We start from the raw sequence: 16,264 nt of genomic DNA on the forward strand, positions 1-16,264 counted from the left end.
CCCCCCCCACGGCCTACTCTGTGTGTGTCGGGGTAGAGCCATAACCTCCCCATCGGCCCTGCCCTGAGTGTGACAGTGGCGGCGCCCCAACCCCCTGATCAGCCCTGCTCTGTAGGTGATAGAGGGCGGCGCCCCAACTCCCCTATCGGCCCTACTCTGTGAGTGACAGGGGGGAGCTCCTCAACCCCCTGATGGGCCCTGCTCTGTGCGTGACAGGGGGGAGCTCCCCAACCCCCTGATGGGCCCTGCTCTGTGCGTGACAGGGGGGAGCTCCCTAACCCCCTGATCGACCCTGCTCTGTGCATGACAGGGTACGGAGCCCCAACCCCCCTGATGGGCCCTGCTCTGTGAGTGATAGGGGGGAGCTCCTCAACCCCCTGATTGGCCCTGCTCTGTGCATGACAGGGGGTGGCGCTGCAACCTCCCCATCGACCCTGCCTTGAGTGTGACAGGGGGCAGTGCCCAAACCCTCCAATCGGCCCTACCCTGAGCGTGACTGAGGGTGGCATCGCAACCTCCCAATCCGCCCTGCTCTGTGCATGACAGGGGGCAGCGCCCCAACTCCCCAATCAGCCCTGCTCTGAGCCCGACCAGGGGCTGCACTTAGGGATTGGGCCTGCCCTCTGCCACCCGGGAGCAGGCCTAAGCCAGCAGGTCGTTATCTCCCGAGGGGTCCCAGACTGCGAGAGGGCATAGGCCGGGCTGAGGGACCCCCCTCCCCCCCGAGTGCACAAATATTTGTGAACCGGGCCTCTAGTAATTATATAATACATATCTATATCTCACCTTACCTTTCCCCCCACACACATACTACCTAAAAAAGCAGGTTGGAATTTATGTTAAATTTTTAGACTAATTTGGGATGATTTGATTTCTTGCCAGGATTCAGTTTTTCATCCAAAAACCTGCTACAATTTTAAGATCTTTTATTTTCCATAAAAGTTTTTTATAAACATTTTAAATTAGTAGGAATGCTATTGAGCAAAGGAAAATCTTTTTTAGTAGCACAGAATATGATAGGTAATAGGTAGGTATGATAATTATGTTTCAAATACCATCAAGTCCTGACTTTCTAATAGGACTTTCTATTCATTCATTCATTCATTCATTCAGTGAGTATTTGTGATGGAGAAGGTACCAACAATGATGCCTATAGTTCTGGCTCAGTCAAATTTAAATATGAATGTGTAATATATATCACTTGAAATGTTTTTTTGTTTGAAGAGGGTCATTATAATGTTCCAAGTACTGTGTTAGGTGCTAAAAATATAATGGTGCTCAACTTAGGTATAGTTTTGCTTCTTAGGTGAAGTTTCTAAAATCTAAGTAGAGAAATAAACATATACTACATAACAAATTACAAATGTACTAAGTGCTATGAAAGGAAGAATTTAGGTTGATATTTGATAAGAAAATGGAGGGAAGGGCCATGATGATTATGAGGCTATATGTACTTCTCGGTGATGAGGTTTTGTTTTGTTTTTGACCAGAATTGAACCCCAGACTCTTCAGTCCACTGCCCATGCTCTAACTCCTGAGCCAAACTGGCTAGGGCTCGGTGATGAGTTTTAAGTGGACACCAGAAATAATACTAGAAATCTAGGTGAAGAGGTAGAGAGCTACAATATCCCAGTTAGTAGGAGCAACTCAAGACTGTATATAGAGGATCTTGGTTCCTTTGAGGAGCCAAAGAAGGCTCTTGTCATTAGAACTTAACGATGTTGGGGAAGGAACTTGAAATGAGGCTAGAGCAGTGGGAAAATCTATAGTCATACCACCGTGAATGTGCCCGCTCTTATATGATCTCAGAAGCTAAGCAGGGTGGGAGAAGTGGGAAATAACAACTAGATAGCTTTGCCTTTTTTTTTTTTTTGATTGGGTTATTAATGGTTACTTGGCTGCTTTGTAGAAAATGGATTGGGGGATTCAAGAGTAGGATATGAAGAGAGCATTTAGGATGATAGTTATAGTAATTTAGGTGAGAAATAATGTAAACATTGCAATTAGGGGGTGATAGTGAAGATGGAGAGAAGTAGACAGGTTATAAAGATATTTAGGGGATGCAATTTTTGGGATTTAATGATGTGTGAATATGTGGAGTGATCAGGGTACATTTCTGGCTTGGGCAATGTCATTTAAAATTTTTAAGTTTGGGTTTGTAGTGTATAACATTTGAGACTTTATTTGGAGAGGACATTTCTAACATTTTTGCACTGTGGAAGAGAATAAGATACTTAGTACTTTTTATAATGACGATAAATATTTTTTCATGCTGTAGATATTGCATCATCATATTGGCTCAGTGGAGAAATTGGCTTTGACGACTTCTGGATGCCCACTTGTGATTCAGTGCAAGAACTTCAGGATTGTGCATTTCATTGTTCCCAGAGAAAGAGATTGCCATGATATTTACAACTCTTTGCTACAACTGTCAAAACAAGGTACTGTTCTTAGAGACCAAAGCTTGCTCAATTTTGAGATGGATTATCTAAGGTACTTTACTTAGTATCTCATTATTGCCATTTTATAGTTTAAGTTACTCTTTTTTTAAAAACAAAATATGTTTTTATTGATTTTTTTAGAGGAAGGGAGAGGGACAGAGAAGTAGAAACATCAATGAAAGAGACACATCATCAGTCCACTGCCTCCTACATGCCCCCTACTGGGGATCGAGCCTGCAACCTGGGCATGTTTCATGACCAGGAATCGAACCGTGACCTCCTGGTTCATTGGTCGACGCTCAATCACTGAGCCACACCGGCTGGGCTTACCAAGTGTACTGGTTAATAATGTAGATTTTTTTCAATAGATGGAGTTACACATATGTTGATATATATGCGATTTGATATATATGCTATTTTGTTGTATTGACAGCAAGCTTCAAAACTTCATATGTCAAATTTTCTGAAGGTGTTAACATCGTAGATATTTTTACGCTTAGAAATGTCAAATTTCATACCAAAAAAAAGAGCATTTGTGGGAAGTTTTACTTCATTTATTTTGAAGAAAAGTGCTGCTGAAAGTTATCGTATACTTCAGGAAGCTTATGGTGAACATGCTTCATCTCAAGATACTTGTGAATGCTGGTTTAAATGCTTTAAAAGTGATGATTTCGATGTTAAAGGCAAAGAACGTCCTGGTCAACCGAAAATGTTTGAACAACAATTACAAGCATTAAGCAATGGGAACAAATTTTAAAGGAAGGAAAATTGGGTGCCACATCAACTGAACGAAAGACAATTGGAAAACCGAAAAGTCATCAGTAAAATGTTGCTTCAACGACACGAAAAAAAAGTCTTTTTTGCATCGAATTGTGACTGGCGATGAAAAGTGGATTTATTTTGCTAATTCCCAAACGGACAAAATCATGGGTTGATCCAGGTCAACCATCAACATCGACTGCAAGGCCAAATTGCTTCGGAAAGAAGACAATGCTCTGTGTTTGGTGGGATCAGGAAGTTGTGTATTATGAGCTTCTAAAACCAGGTGAAACCGTTAATACAGATTGCTACTGACAACAAATAATCAATTGGAACCACACTTTGATCGTATAACAACCAGAATGGGCCAGAAGACACGGCAAAGTAATTTTGCTTCATGATAACGCACCACCACACACTTTAAAACCAGTTAAAGACACGTTAAAAGGTCTTGCCTGGGAAGTATTAACCCACCCACCGTATTCATCACACCTTGCTCCTTCAGAATATCACTTGTTCCCATTGATGGCATGCGCACTTTCTGAGCAGCACTTCAAAACGTACGAAGAAGTAGAAAATTGGGTCTCTGAATGGTTTGCCTCAAAACAAGAAAAGTTCTATTGGGACAGTATCCACAAATTACCTGAAAGATGGGGGAAATGTGTAGATAGCGATGGACATTATTTTGAATAAAGCACTTTTGATGTTTCTCTTGAAATTATCGTGTTTTCCTTGATCACAAAATCCACATTATTAACCGGTACACATGGTAAGTTGCTTTTGAGTTGAATTCTTGTGCACTCTATTCTAAAAAATTTGACCTAAAAGTAATTAGAAACTTCTGATCTGAGTTGTAATAATGGTTTCCAAAGAAGGGGTGATAGAACAAAATGAAGCATTTGTAGTACAGACTTAAAAAACTATCTATATATATAAAAGCCTAAGCCAGTGATTCCCAAAGTGGGCGCTACCGCCCCCTGGTGGGCGCTGCAGCGATCCAGGGGGGCGGTGATGGCCACAGGTGCATTTGTTTTAACTTTTTTTGTATTACCTTTCTATTCTGAGTTCAATAAATAGTTTCATGATTTCAAACTTCAATGTTTCTAATTTACACCTTTCTTTACTATATTTTACGAAAAAGGTAGAAACATTAATACATATATCTTTCTGTTTAATTGCTGTTAAAATTTAAAAAAAATTAATTTTCCAGGGGGCGCTGAGTAATATTTTTTCTGGAAAGGGGGCGGTAGGCCAAATAAGTTTGGGAACCACTGGCCTAAGCGATCCTATCGGTAGCTATGACATGCAATGACCACCAGGGCGCAGACACTCCGACCAGTAGCTATGACACGCACTGATCACCAGGGGGCAGATGCTCAATGTGGGAGCTGCCAAGCTGCAGTGACTTGACAGCTGCAGTTCTCGGGTAACACAGCCGGGACCAGAGAGGGTTGAGCCCGATTCCAGGGTGCGTCACCCAAGAACTGCCCTCTCGCAATCCAGGACCCCTTGGGGGTGTCGGAGATCCGGTTTCGGCCCGATCCCCACAGGCCAAGCCAAGGGACCCCACCAGTGTACGAAACCGTGAACGGGGCCTCTAGTCTATATATATAAAAGCCTAAGTGACCGAATGACCGGTTGACGGGTTGATATGACGTGCACTGACCACCAGGGAGCAGATGCTCAATGCAGGAGCTACCCCCTGGTGGTCAGTGTGCTCCCACAGCCAACTTCCCGCAGCTGGCCAACCTCCCGCGGTCCCTCCCCCTGGCCGGCCAACCTCCTATGGTCCTTCCCCCCGCCCCCTCTCCCCCCGCGTATTGGCCTTGATGGGGGGGGAGGGGGCTGGCCAACCTCCCATGGTCCCTTCCCCCGGCTGGCTGGCCCCCACCCCCACCCCCCAGTTGGTCCCGATCGCCAGCCAGGCTGAGGGACCCCACTTGTGCACAAATTTGTGCACCAGACCTCTAGTAGATTTATATTAATGTTTTAGAAGTCTGTTGATAGCCAGTAGCATAGCCTTTGTGTTTTTGTTCGTTTTTTTTTTTTTTTAATATACTTTACTGATTCTTCACAGAGAGGAAGGGAGAGAGACAGAGAGCCAGAAACATCGATGAGAGAGAAACATCGATCAGCTGCCTCCTGCACATCTCCCACCAGGGATGTGCCTGCAACCCAGGCACATGCCCTTGACCGGAATCGAACCCGGGACCCCTTAGTCCGCAGGCCGATGCTCTATCCACTGAGCCAAACCGGTTTCGGCTGTTCGTTTGTTTTTTAAAGAATCCCATAGCCAAGGGGAGTGTCTTGGAAATTGATCACTAAAGGAAAAGTTAAGGAAGGTCAGGCTCTTCTGATAGCATGGGACTAATATATCTAATTGACTAGAGTGGTATATAGGGAGATGAGCAGAAAGAAAAGAGAGGGTAAATCCTACTTTAGTAGAGATAAGGAGTGAGAGGGATATAGGCCCTAAAGAGGAATCTTACCACTACTATGTGTTAGGGATCTGGAGGCTTCCTTTTCCCAACATAACTTGAATTACATAGATATCTCCAGGGAGACAAAGCACATTAATTTCCGGATGTTACTTTGTTTGACACTTGGTTTGCAGTGGTCTAAGAGCAGATTTTTGTTCACTCTTTTATCCTAACACATAAAGCCTGTAACATTTATCCCATTTTCCAAGTCAAATCTTAAAACTTCAGGGGCTTATGATTGTTTAGAAGTAAGTGTTCTCTGGATCTCTGTGCAACCTTTGCCATTTTTGGTCAAACTGTACTATAGGAATATATAGACAATTTCATGTTCTATGTGGCACCTCTAATTTTTCATTATAGCATTAGTCTTTATATCTCATTTGGGAATAGTGGTGGGTAGGAATTTATGTGTGTCTTTAAAATTTTACTTTTAAGAAAAGGAAACATTGCAGTAGAGTAATGTATAAGTCTAACTGTATTATTTACTAGCTTTTACTGATGATATAAATTGAATCTCAGATTGATATAGTGATGCCTTTGGGTATAATCATTTGCATCAAAGAACTGAGAAAATTTAAGTTCAAATATTTTCTGGTATTAGCCATCTCTTTGAAGAGTTTAAAGAAAAAGGAGGGCTAAAACTGAAAATTACTTTTATTTGTCACTTATTAAGTCCTATAAGTTGCATTTTAACATTTATGCATTTTGTATTTTATAGCAAAATATGAAGATCTCTATGCGTTCTCTTATAACCCCAAACAAAATGATTCTGAACGACTGCGAGGTTGGCAGCTTATTGACCTTGCCGAGGAATATAAGAGAATGGGCGTGCCAAATTCAAACTGGCAGTTGTCTGATGCTAACCGAGAATACAAGGTAACTTAGCAACCTTCTGGGGAAATTCAGAAAATGTTAGTACCAGAGAGTCAGAAAGTGTAATAGCAAGTTGTCTCTGTATTGCTGTGTGCTGTTCTTGCATTAGTAAGTTTTAAAGTTTTATAAAGATGGTTTTTAACCTCATGGTTATGTTTTGATTTTTACAGATTTGTGAAACTTATCCTAGAGAACTTTATGTTCCCCGAATAGCAAGCAAACCAATAATTGTTGGTAGTTCTAAGTTCCGGAGCAAGGGAAGATTTCCAGTTCTTTCCTACTATCATCAAAATAAGGAGGTAGGCAACTTCCCTTTTGATTTTACCAATGTAGTATAACCCCTTTCAGGTTTTAGTATCCAAAACAATGCTCACTTTTATATTAAGATGTCATTATTATAATATTGCTGATAGAGAAGTGCTGGCTTTTCACTTAATGACATTTTTTATATTTTAAAACAAAATTACCCTGAAATACAGAAACGTTCGTACTTGTCATCTATCTTTCACCTCCACCACCTCTATTCTTTCCTTCCTTTTAGTAGCGATTTGAAAATAATGGGATTAGGTAGATTCTCTTCCTTGCAAGTGGTTATCTTTTGATCCTGCTTGTATTGGGGAAAACCAAATAGTTTTGACAAACCAACTATTGAGAAAAGGGAGAGAATCAAGGATATTTCAGGCTCCCATTTAATAGTAAGCTCTTCAAATTGGAAGGATTTTGTAATATGAAGAGGCAGAGGAGGCATCTTTATACTGAGATAGGGATTGACAATATAGTAAAACCTTTGTATCTTGTAACAGTAGGCCAGGAGGTACTGTATGTTGAATGCTTTATATGCATGAAATCCTCCTAGTAACTTGATAAAATAGGCTCTGCAAATTACCTATAACTTTCAAATGGGGGAACTGGTTCAGAAAGGATAAATAACTTTTCCTATATCTCACAACTGGTAGGTTGAGTATTTGGATGCCGTTTCTGACTACCAGTTTTTTGTAACCTGATTTTTTTCTCTCAGGAAGCTTTTAAACTTCCTTTTCTGCAGTGTTCTAAAATTTCACAGTTATGTGCCTTGGCTTATTGTTTTAAATTCTATCTGGAAATTCAGGTCTCAGTTTTGGGAAGTTGCTTCTTTGTTTCTTTGGTAACTTCCTCTCTTTTATTAACTTTCTTTTTTTTTTTTAATATATTTTATTGATTTTTTACAGAGAAGAAGGGAGAGGGATAGAGAGTTAGAAACATCGATCAGCTGCCTCCTGTACACCCCCTACTGGGATGTGCCCGCAACCAAGGTACATGCCCTTGACCGGAATCGAACCTGGGACCTTTCAGTCCACAGGCCGACGCTCTATCCACTGAGCCAAACCGGTTAGGGCATTAACTTTCTTTTTACTTTTGTGAATATTACTTGACAAGTAGGCTTCCTAGCATAAACCTCCATTTTTTTTCATTTTCTCTCCAATCTTCTATGTCTTTCTATGCTTAGACATGTCCGTAAGTCTCACCACAAGATTCAGGGTAGTGGGGAAGATTTCCTGAACCTCACTCCAATCCAGTGCTTAGAACTGTGTTGTTGTTTTTTTGCCATAGTGTTTTAAAAATATATATATATTTTTATTGATTTCAGAGAGGAACAGAGAGGGGGAGATAGAAACATTAATGAGAGAGAATCACTGACCTGCTGGCCTCCTGCATCCCCCCCACTGGGGATCGAGCCTGCAACCTGGGCATGTGCCCTGACTGGGAATCAAACTGACTTTCTGGTTCATAGGTCGACGCTCAACCACTGAACAACACTGGCCGAGCCGCTGTGTTTTAAAAATCCAAGAACTGTTTCTTGTTTTCTGAACTTTCTAGATGATTTTCTGTTCTTGGATGTGATGAACTTACTTCTCTGAAGATGCTAAGGATTTTTAAAAAAGAATTCTTGTGCTCCCACATTAGTTATCTCTTTGTTTAGTTTTTTTTTTTTCTGTTTATTTTGTGTGTTTTTTGTTAATTTGTTTTCGTATTTTTCAGATATCTGATTCTTGGCCTGCCTCTCATATTTAAGAGTGAGGTACTACAAAGCTGTTTAGAAGTTTGTATACGTGAATGTTCGTTATCTTTGGATTCTTCTTTCTCTTGTAATGTTTGTCCCAATGTGTGTGTGGTTTAGTCTGGACCCAAGTGTGGGAAGAGGGATGGGAAGACCTCACTTTTTGTTATGCAGGCTTTGCTTAATCCTGTCTTTGGGGGATGCAGGGCTTCATCCCCAACTACAGCTGTTCCTACAGCCCAGAGTCTTCAGGTTAATCCTCTTCATAGAATAAACTTTTTCTTCAGGGTGAGGGAACATCTGGGATTGTTAACTAGATCATATATAGAAGTTCAGCCAGCTCTGTTGTTTTCCGTTTTACCTGCACTCAGGCTTTCAGAGGTACCAAATCCTTAGCCTGTCTGGGGTTTTGCTGTTCAAAATACCTGTTTCTTATTGACTCATAATGATTTAACATATTTCTTTGCTCCGGTAAATCGGTTATAATCAATTTGCATTCATTTCCCCTATTTTTATTGACATTTCTACTCTATCTTTGCCTCTTTTCCCATTTTCTTTGACCTTTTGGTTTTATACATATTAAATTTCTTTATTAGAAATTCCAGGCGGGTTTTAGAAGGGAGCCATAGATAATAAGTAAAACTTTAAACAAAAGTTCCTAATCTACTTTTCATAACAAAATCATAGGGAAATAGGAGTAGTTATGGTTTTCGTTTGTCACACCCATGTTTGAATATACATTTTTAGTTGGAAATCTGGGCTAAAAATAGACATTCAATGCCCAGCTTAACAAATCAGGAAGTAGGTCTGGAAAACATTTAATAAGACAATCCTCATTTTTTTTTCTATTTTATCACAATTTTGTGAGTTTTTTTAAAGACTTTAAACAACAGTAAATATCTAATCCAACATTCACTATTTCTTATAGATATTTTTGCCCTCTTAGATTGACTGTATTTTAACCCAAATTTGATTTAAAATTCATTTTATATCTCTTTTTATATAGAGATTGCTGATTTCTAATTAGAGACCCAAAAACCTTTAGAAAGTAAAAGTTTGAATGTTGCTTGCTATTTAAAAAAATTCTGTTCTGAATTTATTGACTGATCTCTTACTTGAACTTGAGTTGAAAGTATTTTATAATCTAGGGCACAGAAGGCAAGTATCTTCAGTTAGGTAATAGAGATTCGACCAGGTGTTGCTTCTAAGGACCCAAGACTTTTTTTTTTTTATCCAACTAGGTAAGGAGGCATTTAGGTTTCTTAGAATATTGGGAAAAATTAAGTAACACCAAGATGTTGAAATAATATTTAATTCAAATAAGATTTCAAAGTTAATGCCTTGTAATTGTCCTGCCAACTTTTAAACAGATAGTACATTTGATTTTAACTTTTTTTTTCCTTTTAAGCATTTTATAAGACATGTTTTAGATATCTTTGCATAATCTGTTTTCTGTCTTTTTAAAATTAGGCTGCCATTTGTCGATGCAGTCAACCACTGTCAGGATTCAGTGCCAGGTGTCTGGAAGATGAACATTTGCTTCAAGCCATTAGTAAAGCCAATCCAGCCAATCGCTATATGTATGTCGTGGATACCAGGCCTAAAGTATGTGCCTTGAATACAGTATAGTCTGTTAGTTCAATTATCTTTGTTACTTTAATTAATGAGAGTTGATTAATTTGTCCTCATTTAACATACTGGACTGAATCCTTGTTTTAAATTAACCAAGGATAGTGATACTAAGGAAATTAGTTTTTTAAAGGATACTAACTTAGGAGACTAATTTCCCAGTAACCCAGATGGTAATTTCTTAATTTCTGATATATATTTAGGAAAGCTGACTATTGATGGTGTAAAAGTATTATGTTACTGTGAAGAAATACTAAATAGTTTGTGTATTGTGAAAAATTAGCAATTCTATTAGAATTTCAATTGGCAAAACACTGTGTATTAATGGACCTTAATTTGAAATATGTAAGAAAATACGTAAAATACATAGCGAGTTAACTTAGGAAACATTGAACTAGAGCATCATAAATAGTGAACAGGAAATAATTGTTCTGTTAGCCATCCATTGTGTAAGGTTAAATTTTTGTCAAATGTCACAATCCATTTTTTCTTTTTTTTATAAACACAGTTAAACAGCCAATTCATATAGGATCCTGAAACTAAAATAATTAAAATCTGCAATGGTAATAGCTAACATTACTTTTAATTTTTATTATAGCATCGCATGCAGAGCTGGTGGGCTACACAAAAGGACATTGGCAGAATTATAGTGAGGATTTCTTCAGAAATCTGGAATGATGAAAAAATAAGAGAAAGCGATGAGAAAAAGCGAGTGAGCCATATAGACCACAATTATAGACAGCCTTTTTGAAAGGAATGGTAGCTGTTTTAGAAGTAATTCTCATCATTATGCAGTCTTACAAAAGATAATGAAGAAAACATATGATAAGATTAATTTGAGTAAATCAGGAGTATTAAAAATTAGAAACTGATACTTTGGTAATATTTTATTTTGTTAAAAGGAAAAGACTTTCTTAGAAGTCAAGAGTGTTGGTGATACCTCTTATAAGAAAAATTTTACTTTACTTCCTTGTATAATCTGGGTGGATTAATTGGTTAGAACATTTTTAGGGTGCTATTAGATAAAAAAGATGATTGTAATATAAGACTTTTTGAATATAAGGTCTGAGGGCAATTTGTTTCTTAGGACCTAATATGTCTTAATTGTATAACTGACTTCTACAGAGAAAATATATCTTTCTTTGATTGTTTTGTTTGACCAGTTAAGCTCAAGTAGTAATAATGTGGAACATTTTAAATATCTAATCATTAACCTTAGTAATCATAGGTGCTGAATAACCAGTGAGTCAGTAAATATAATTTAACTGTACTTGTTACCAACCTCAATCCAATGAATGATAAGCTACTATTTCTTCCTAAAATTTAGGTTCTGTTTCATCCAAGTACATAGAATATTTAGTAAATTGTAATAATATGCTATATGAAATCCTACTCTCAAAGAATTAAATATGGCAAATCTTAAGTGAACCTCTGATAGCATCGATCTAAACACCCAAGGTCATGGGGCTACTGGCAGTCTGTTTCTCCATAAAGGACCAATTTTTTTGGAACCATTTCTTAGAGCTGTATCAAGCTAATGGATTATATGCATTTTATATAGTGTGTGGGCCTCCAGCAGTCTCTAATATAGAGGACCTAAAATAATCTCATGTATTTTTCAGATCTGAATTTTAGGATCCCTGTGGCTTTGTGAATGATAAAGTGCTGTAGGCTTGTTCTGAGTTGAATCTCATAGGCTCATTCTGAAAAATAAAAACTATCCAGCTCTGCTTCTCTCTGAATCATTTAGGATTCAGATAGGAGATCTTTCTAGTTTTAGATTTTGAAATATTTATGAACACCTAAAAACCTAAGTGAATTAGTTTTATGAATTATTTGTGGGGAACTTCTTGTTTGACCTTTCAATTATATAGCAATCACATTGTTTCTTTATAGTATTCCTTCATTGCCGTTATTAACATGTGAGACTTTTACTTATTTTTTATATGTTTTTATTGGAGAGAGGAAGGGAGAGAGAGAAAGACCAGTGTGAGAGAAAGACATTGATCGATTGCCTACCATACACCCTGTCCCAGGATCCAACCTGCATTACGGGCATGTTGGGAATCGAACATGGCAACCTTTTGGTGCACAGGATGACACTCCACGAACTGAGCCACACAGGCCAGGGCGAGAGTTTTGCTTATTAAAAAATGGTGGTATATTTAGTTGTGGTGAATTCCTTTAAATTGTCTGCTAGCTAAAATATAATTTATTTAGTGTTTTCATGATATTTTCATAAGTTATAAGATAAAAGCAATTTGTCTCTAAATTTCTAAAATTTAAATTTTTAGCTGAATGCAATAGCCAACAGAGCAGCTGGAAAAGGTTATGAAAATGAAGACAACTATTCTAATATTAGATTTCAGTTTGTTGGAATTGAAAATATTCATGTCATGCGGTCCAGCCTTCAGAAGTTATTGGAAGGTATGATTATTGCTTACCTTCTAGTCAGCCTTGTTCCATAGAAATATGCTAGTCAAACATTAAAAATGTTAAATTATGTACTTTGAAATTTTCTAGTAGTCACATTTAAAAAAGTAATAAGAAACAGTTGAAATTAATTTTAATATATTTAACCTAATATATTAAAAACAAGTTAAACATGTAATCAGTATAAAAAATTTGTGATGATTTACTTTACATTTTTTGCCTTTAAGTCTTAGACAATATATACTTTCAGTACATCTCAGTTTGGACTACCTACATTTCAGGTATTCAATAGTCATTTTGGGTAGTAGCTACTGTATTAGATAGTACAATGCTAATGGTTTTTATAAAAAACTAGAGGCCCGATGCACGAAATTTGTGTACGGGGCGGGGGGTCTTTCAGCCTGGCCTGCACCCTCTCCAATCCGGGAACTCTTGGGGGATGTTCGACTGCCGGCAGTCGGACATCCCCCTCGCAATCCGGGACCACTGGCTCCTAACCGCTAGCCTGCCTGCCTGTTGGATCATCCCAACCTCTGCCTGCCAACCTGATCGCCCCCTAACTGCTCCCCTGCCAGCCTGATCGCCCACTCAACTGCTCCCCTGCTGGCCTGATTGCCCCCTAATTGCCCTCCCCTGTCAGCCTGATCGCCCCCTAACTGCTTCCCTGCCGGCCTGATCACCCACTCAACTGCTCCCCTGCCGGCCTGATTGCCCACTCAACTGCTCCCCTGCTGGCCTGATCGCCCCCTAACTGCCCTCCCCTGCTGGCCTGATCGCCCCCTAACTGCTCCCCTGCCAGCCTGATCGCTCCCTAACTGCTTCCCTACCGGCCTGATTGCCCCCTAACTGCCCTCCCCTGCCAGCCTGATCGCCCCCTAATTGCCCTCCCCTGCTGGCCTGATCACCCCTTAACTGTCCTCCCCCGCTGACTTGATCGCCCCCTAACTGCCCTTCCCTAGCCGGCCTGATAGCTCCTTTGTCTGGAAGATGTCTGGTTTAATTAGCATATTACCCTTTTATTAGTATAGATTACTATTGTTAGATATTCTTGATGAATCAATGCAGTTTAAACTAATTTATGATAATGTTCCATTTAAATATTAAGATATCTTTCTACTCATGGTATAGAATTTAAAAAATTAAAATATCAGACTTTTTAATTAAACACTGCAAAATTTGAAAAATGAAATAGGAGTGCTTTTTATTAACTTTATGATTTTTACAGAGAGGAAGGGAGAGGGATAGAGAGTTAGAAACGTCAATGAGAGAGAAACATCGATCAGCTGCCTCCTGCACACCCCCTACTGGGGATGTGCCCGCAACCAAGGTACATGCCCTTGACCGGAATCGAACCTGGGACCCTTCAGTCCGCAGACTGACGCTCTATCCACTGAGCCAAACCGGTTAGGGCAGGAGTGCTTTTTTTAACCACAAGGAATGACAGCAAAATGTAACAAAGAATCTGTAGTTGAATTTCTGATAGCATCTTTTCATTTATAAAGAGTCTTGCCTATTTATTTTGTCCTCTTCCCCAATTTACTCACTTAGAGATAATCTTGAATAGGAGAAGAGGAGGCTAGCCTATTCTAATTGAAATGTTTTTCTCCCCCCTTTTCAGTTAATGGTACCAAAGGGCTTTCTGTCAATGATTTCTACTCTGGTTTGGAGAGCTCAGGATGGCTTCGCCATATCAAAGCTGTCATGGACGCTGCAATCTTCTTAGCCAAAGTAACTCTTCGTCGCTTATATTTGATTTTGGGGTTTATAGTGGTTGGGAAGGAATGGATTTATTGAGTGCTGGTATCTTTTCCAGTCAGATAATTTTTATTTTGCTTTACCTTTTTAATGAGGTTCATTTAGTTTGAGCTTTAAAAATGCCATGTAACACTTCATGTATGGGCTTAAAAACATTTCAAACACTTTAAATAGCATGTTTGTCTTTGTTTTTGTTTATATGCTTTGTGTTTTATCTTGTTTTTGAGAAATTATGTTGTGATAGCATTATCATTGCAGTGCTAGCTCTTCTTTATAATGCAACTAGAGGCCTGGTGCACGGATTTGTGCACAGTGAAAGGAAATTAATTAGAAGAAATATTTTAGAGGCCAGGGAGGGACTGCGGGAGGGCTCCAGGGTGTGTCCAGCCCATCTTGCCCAGTCCATCTTGCCCAGTCCCGATTGGCCGGACCCCAGCAGCAAGCTAACCTACCAGTCAGAGCATCTGCCCCCTGGTGGTCAGTGCACATCATAGCGACTGGTTAAATGGTCGAATGAATGGTTGGACACTTAGCATATTAGGCTTTTATTATATAGGTTACTTAATGGTTTTTGAGTAAGTAGAACTTACTGATTCACTTAAATGTATCCTGCTAGAATCTAAGTATGTGATCTTTCTTTTCAGGCAATAATGGTGGAAAATGCAAGTGTGTTGGTTCATTGTTCTGATGGCTGGGATAGAACTTCCCAGGTTTGTTCCCTTGGCTCTCTTTTATTGGATTCCTACTACAGAACAGTCAAAGGATTCATGGTAAGGAGTTATAGTAAACCCTTGATTTTGCTGACCTCAACTTAATGGACTTCTGATTTAACGGACAAAATTTCCGGTCTGAAAGTCATATGTGAAAATTAACACCCTGTTAATTTTAAAAAGCTTTTAACCAAGATTTACTTATAATCAAATTAACAGGTTATTTTTTTGTTATTAATTCACTGTATTTAACAAATTTTAGCGAATAAGCCATATGTTGGAAAAAACACTAGTAATTTTGTCGACATTAGTAAATATTACATATCTACAGCTATAGTCTACATATTTAAATCCAAGAATCACTGCTTATAAACAATGTTTGGGGAATGATTAGCACATGATCTCACAGCATTGCCTGTAGTACTTTGTTCTGTTGTTGCGTGGCGTGACTTTCTACAGCAGTTTTAACATGTGCCAGCTGAAGTTCCCATGTGCGCTAAACCACGCCCCAGCCGTGTGCATTTGTTTACTCTTGGTGACTGGTGAATGCACGCATTTATTAAATTTATTCAGTATAAACTTAAAATTACAGTAATACACATAGAAAACCTTTCTGTGAAATTAAACTTTTCATACCTCCTTAATATTAATTATACAAATGTGTCTGTATAAGTAAAAACAGGTAAACTAATTTTTTAACTTTTTTTAACACACATTTGGAAAACCTACTTTATTATATAACAGACTTTCTGTTTTAATAGATACTCTCTCACTTGAATTAGCCTGTTATATTGAGGTTTTCCTGTATTTGGCTAGACCAGTGGTCTTCCCATAAGAGACATTGGGTAATGTTAGGAGACAGTTTTGATTGTTACAACTAACAGAAAGGGTTAGCTGGTGGAACCCCAGGATGCTACTAAATATCATATTGTACAGGACAGCCCTAAAACAAAGTTATCTGGCCCAATGTACTGATGTTGAGAAATCTGGAGTTAGACTGATTTTCATTTGTGCCACCTCTTTGACAAAAAGTTTTAGATATAAAAGTTTTTTTCTAAAACTAGTGGCTCGGTGCATGAAATTCATGCACATGAAAAGGGAATTAATTAGAGGAAATATTTTAATTTTGCTATTTGCCCTTTCTCT

The 16,264-nt window shown here is 38.8% G+C and overlaps 1 protein-coding gene across 5 annotated transcripts in view; it reads left to right on the plus strand.

Moving 5' to 3' along the window:
• The window catches only part of MTMR6 (myotubularin related protein 6), a 51,693-nt gene that overhangs the window by 21,765 nt on the left and 13,664 nt on the right, over positions 1 to 16,264 (plus strand). For 4 of the 5 annotated variants that reach the window (XM_023756702.1, XM_014458637.2, XM_006092110.3 and 1 more), the window contains 8 exons: positions 2,279 to 2,441; positions 6,399 to 6,556; positions 6,724 to 6,852; positions 10,062 to 10,196; positions 12,515 to 12,647; positions 12,881 to 12,934; positions 14,272 to 14,381; positions 15,053 to 15,178. In XM_023756702.1, the coding sequence (XP_023612470.1) occupies positions 2,279 to 2,441; positions 6,399 to 6,556; positions 6,724 to 6,852; positions 10,062 to 10,196; positions 12,515 to 12,647; positions 12,881 to 12,934; positions 14,272 to 14,381; positions 15,053 to 15,178 (1,008 nt within the window). The remainder of the gene's footprint in view (positions 1 to 2,278; positions 2,442 to 6,398; positions 6,557 to 6,723; positions 6,853 to 10,061; positions 10,197 to 12,514; positions 12,648 to 12,880; positions 12,935 to 14,271; positions 14,382 to 15,052; positions 15,179 to 16,264) is intronic. The other variant, XM_006092111.3, reaches the window with a different exon arrangement.

This window comes from Myotis lucifugus, unplaced genomic scaffold (assembly GCF_000147115.1).
Source record: "Myotis lucifugus unplaced genomic scaffold, Myoluc2.0 scaffold_98, whole genome shotgun sequence".
Classification (NCBI taxonomy): domain Eukaryota; kingdom Metazoa; phylum Chordata; class Mammalia; order Chiroptera; family Vespertilionidae; genus Myotis; species Myotis lucifugus.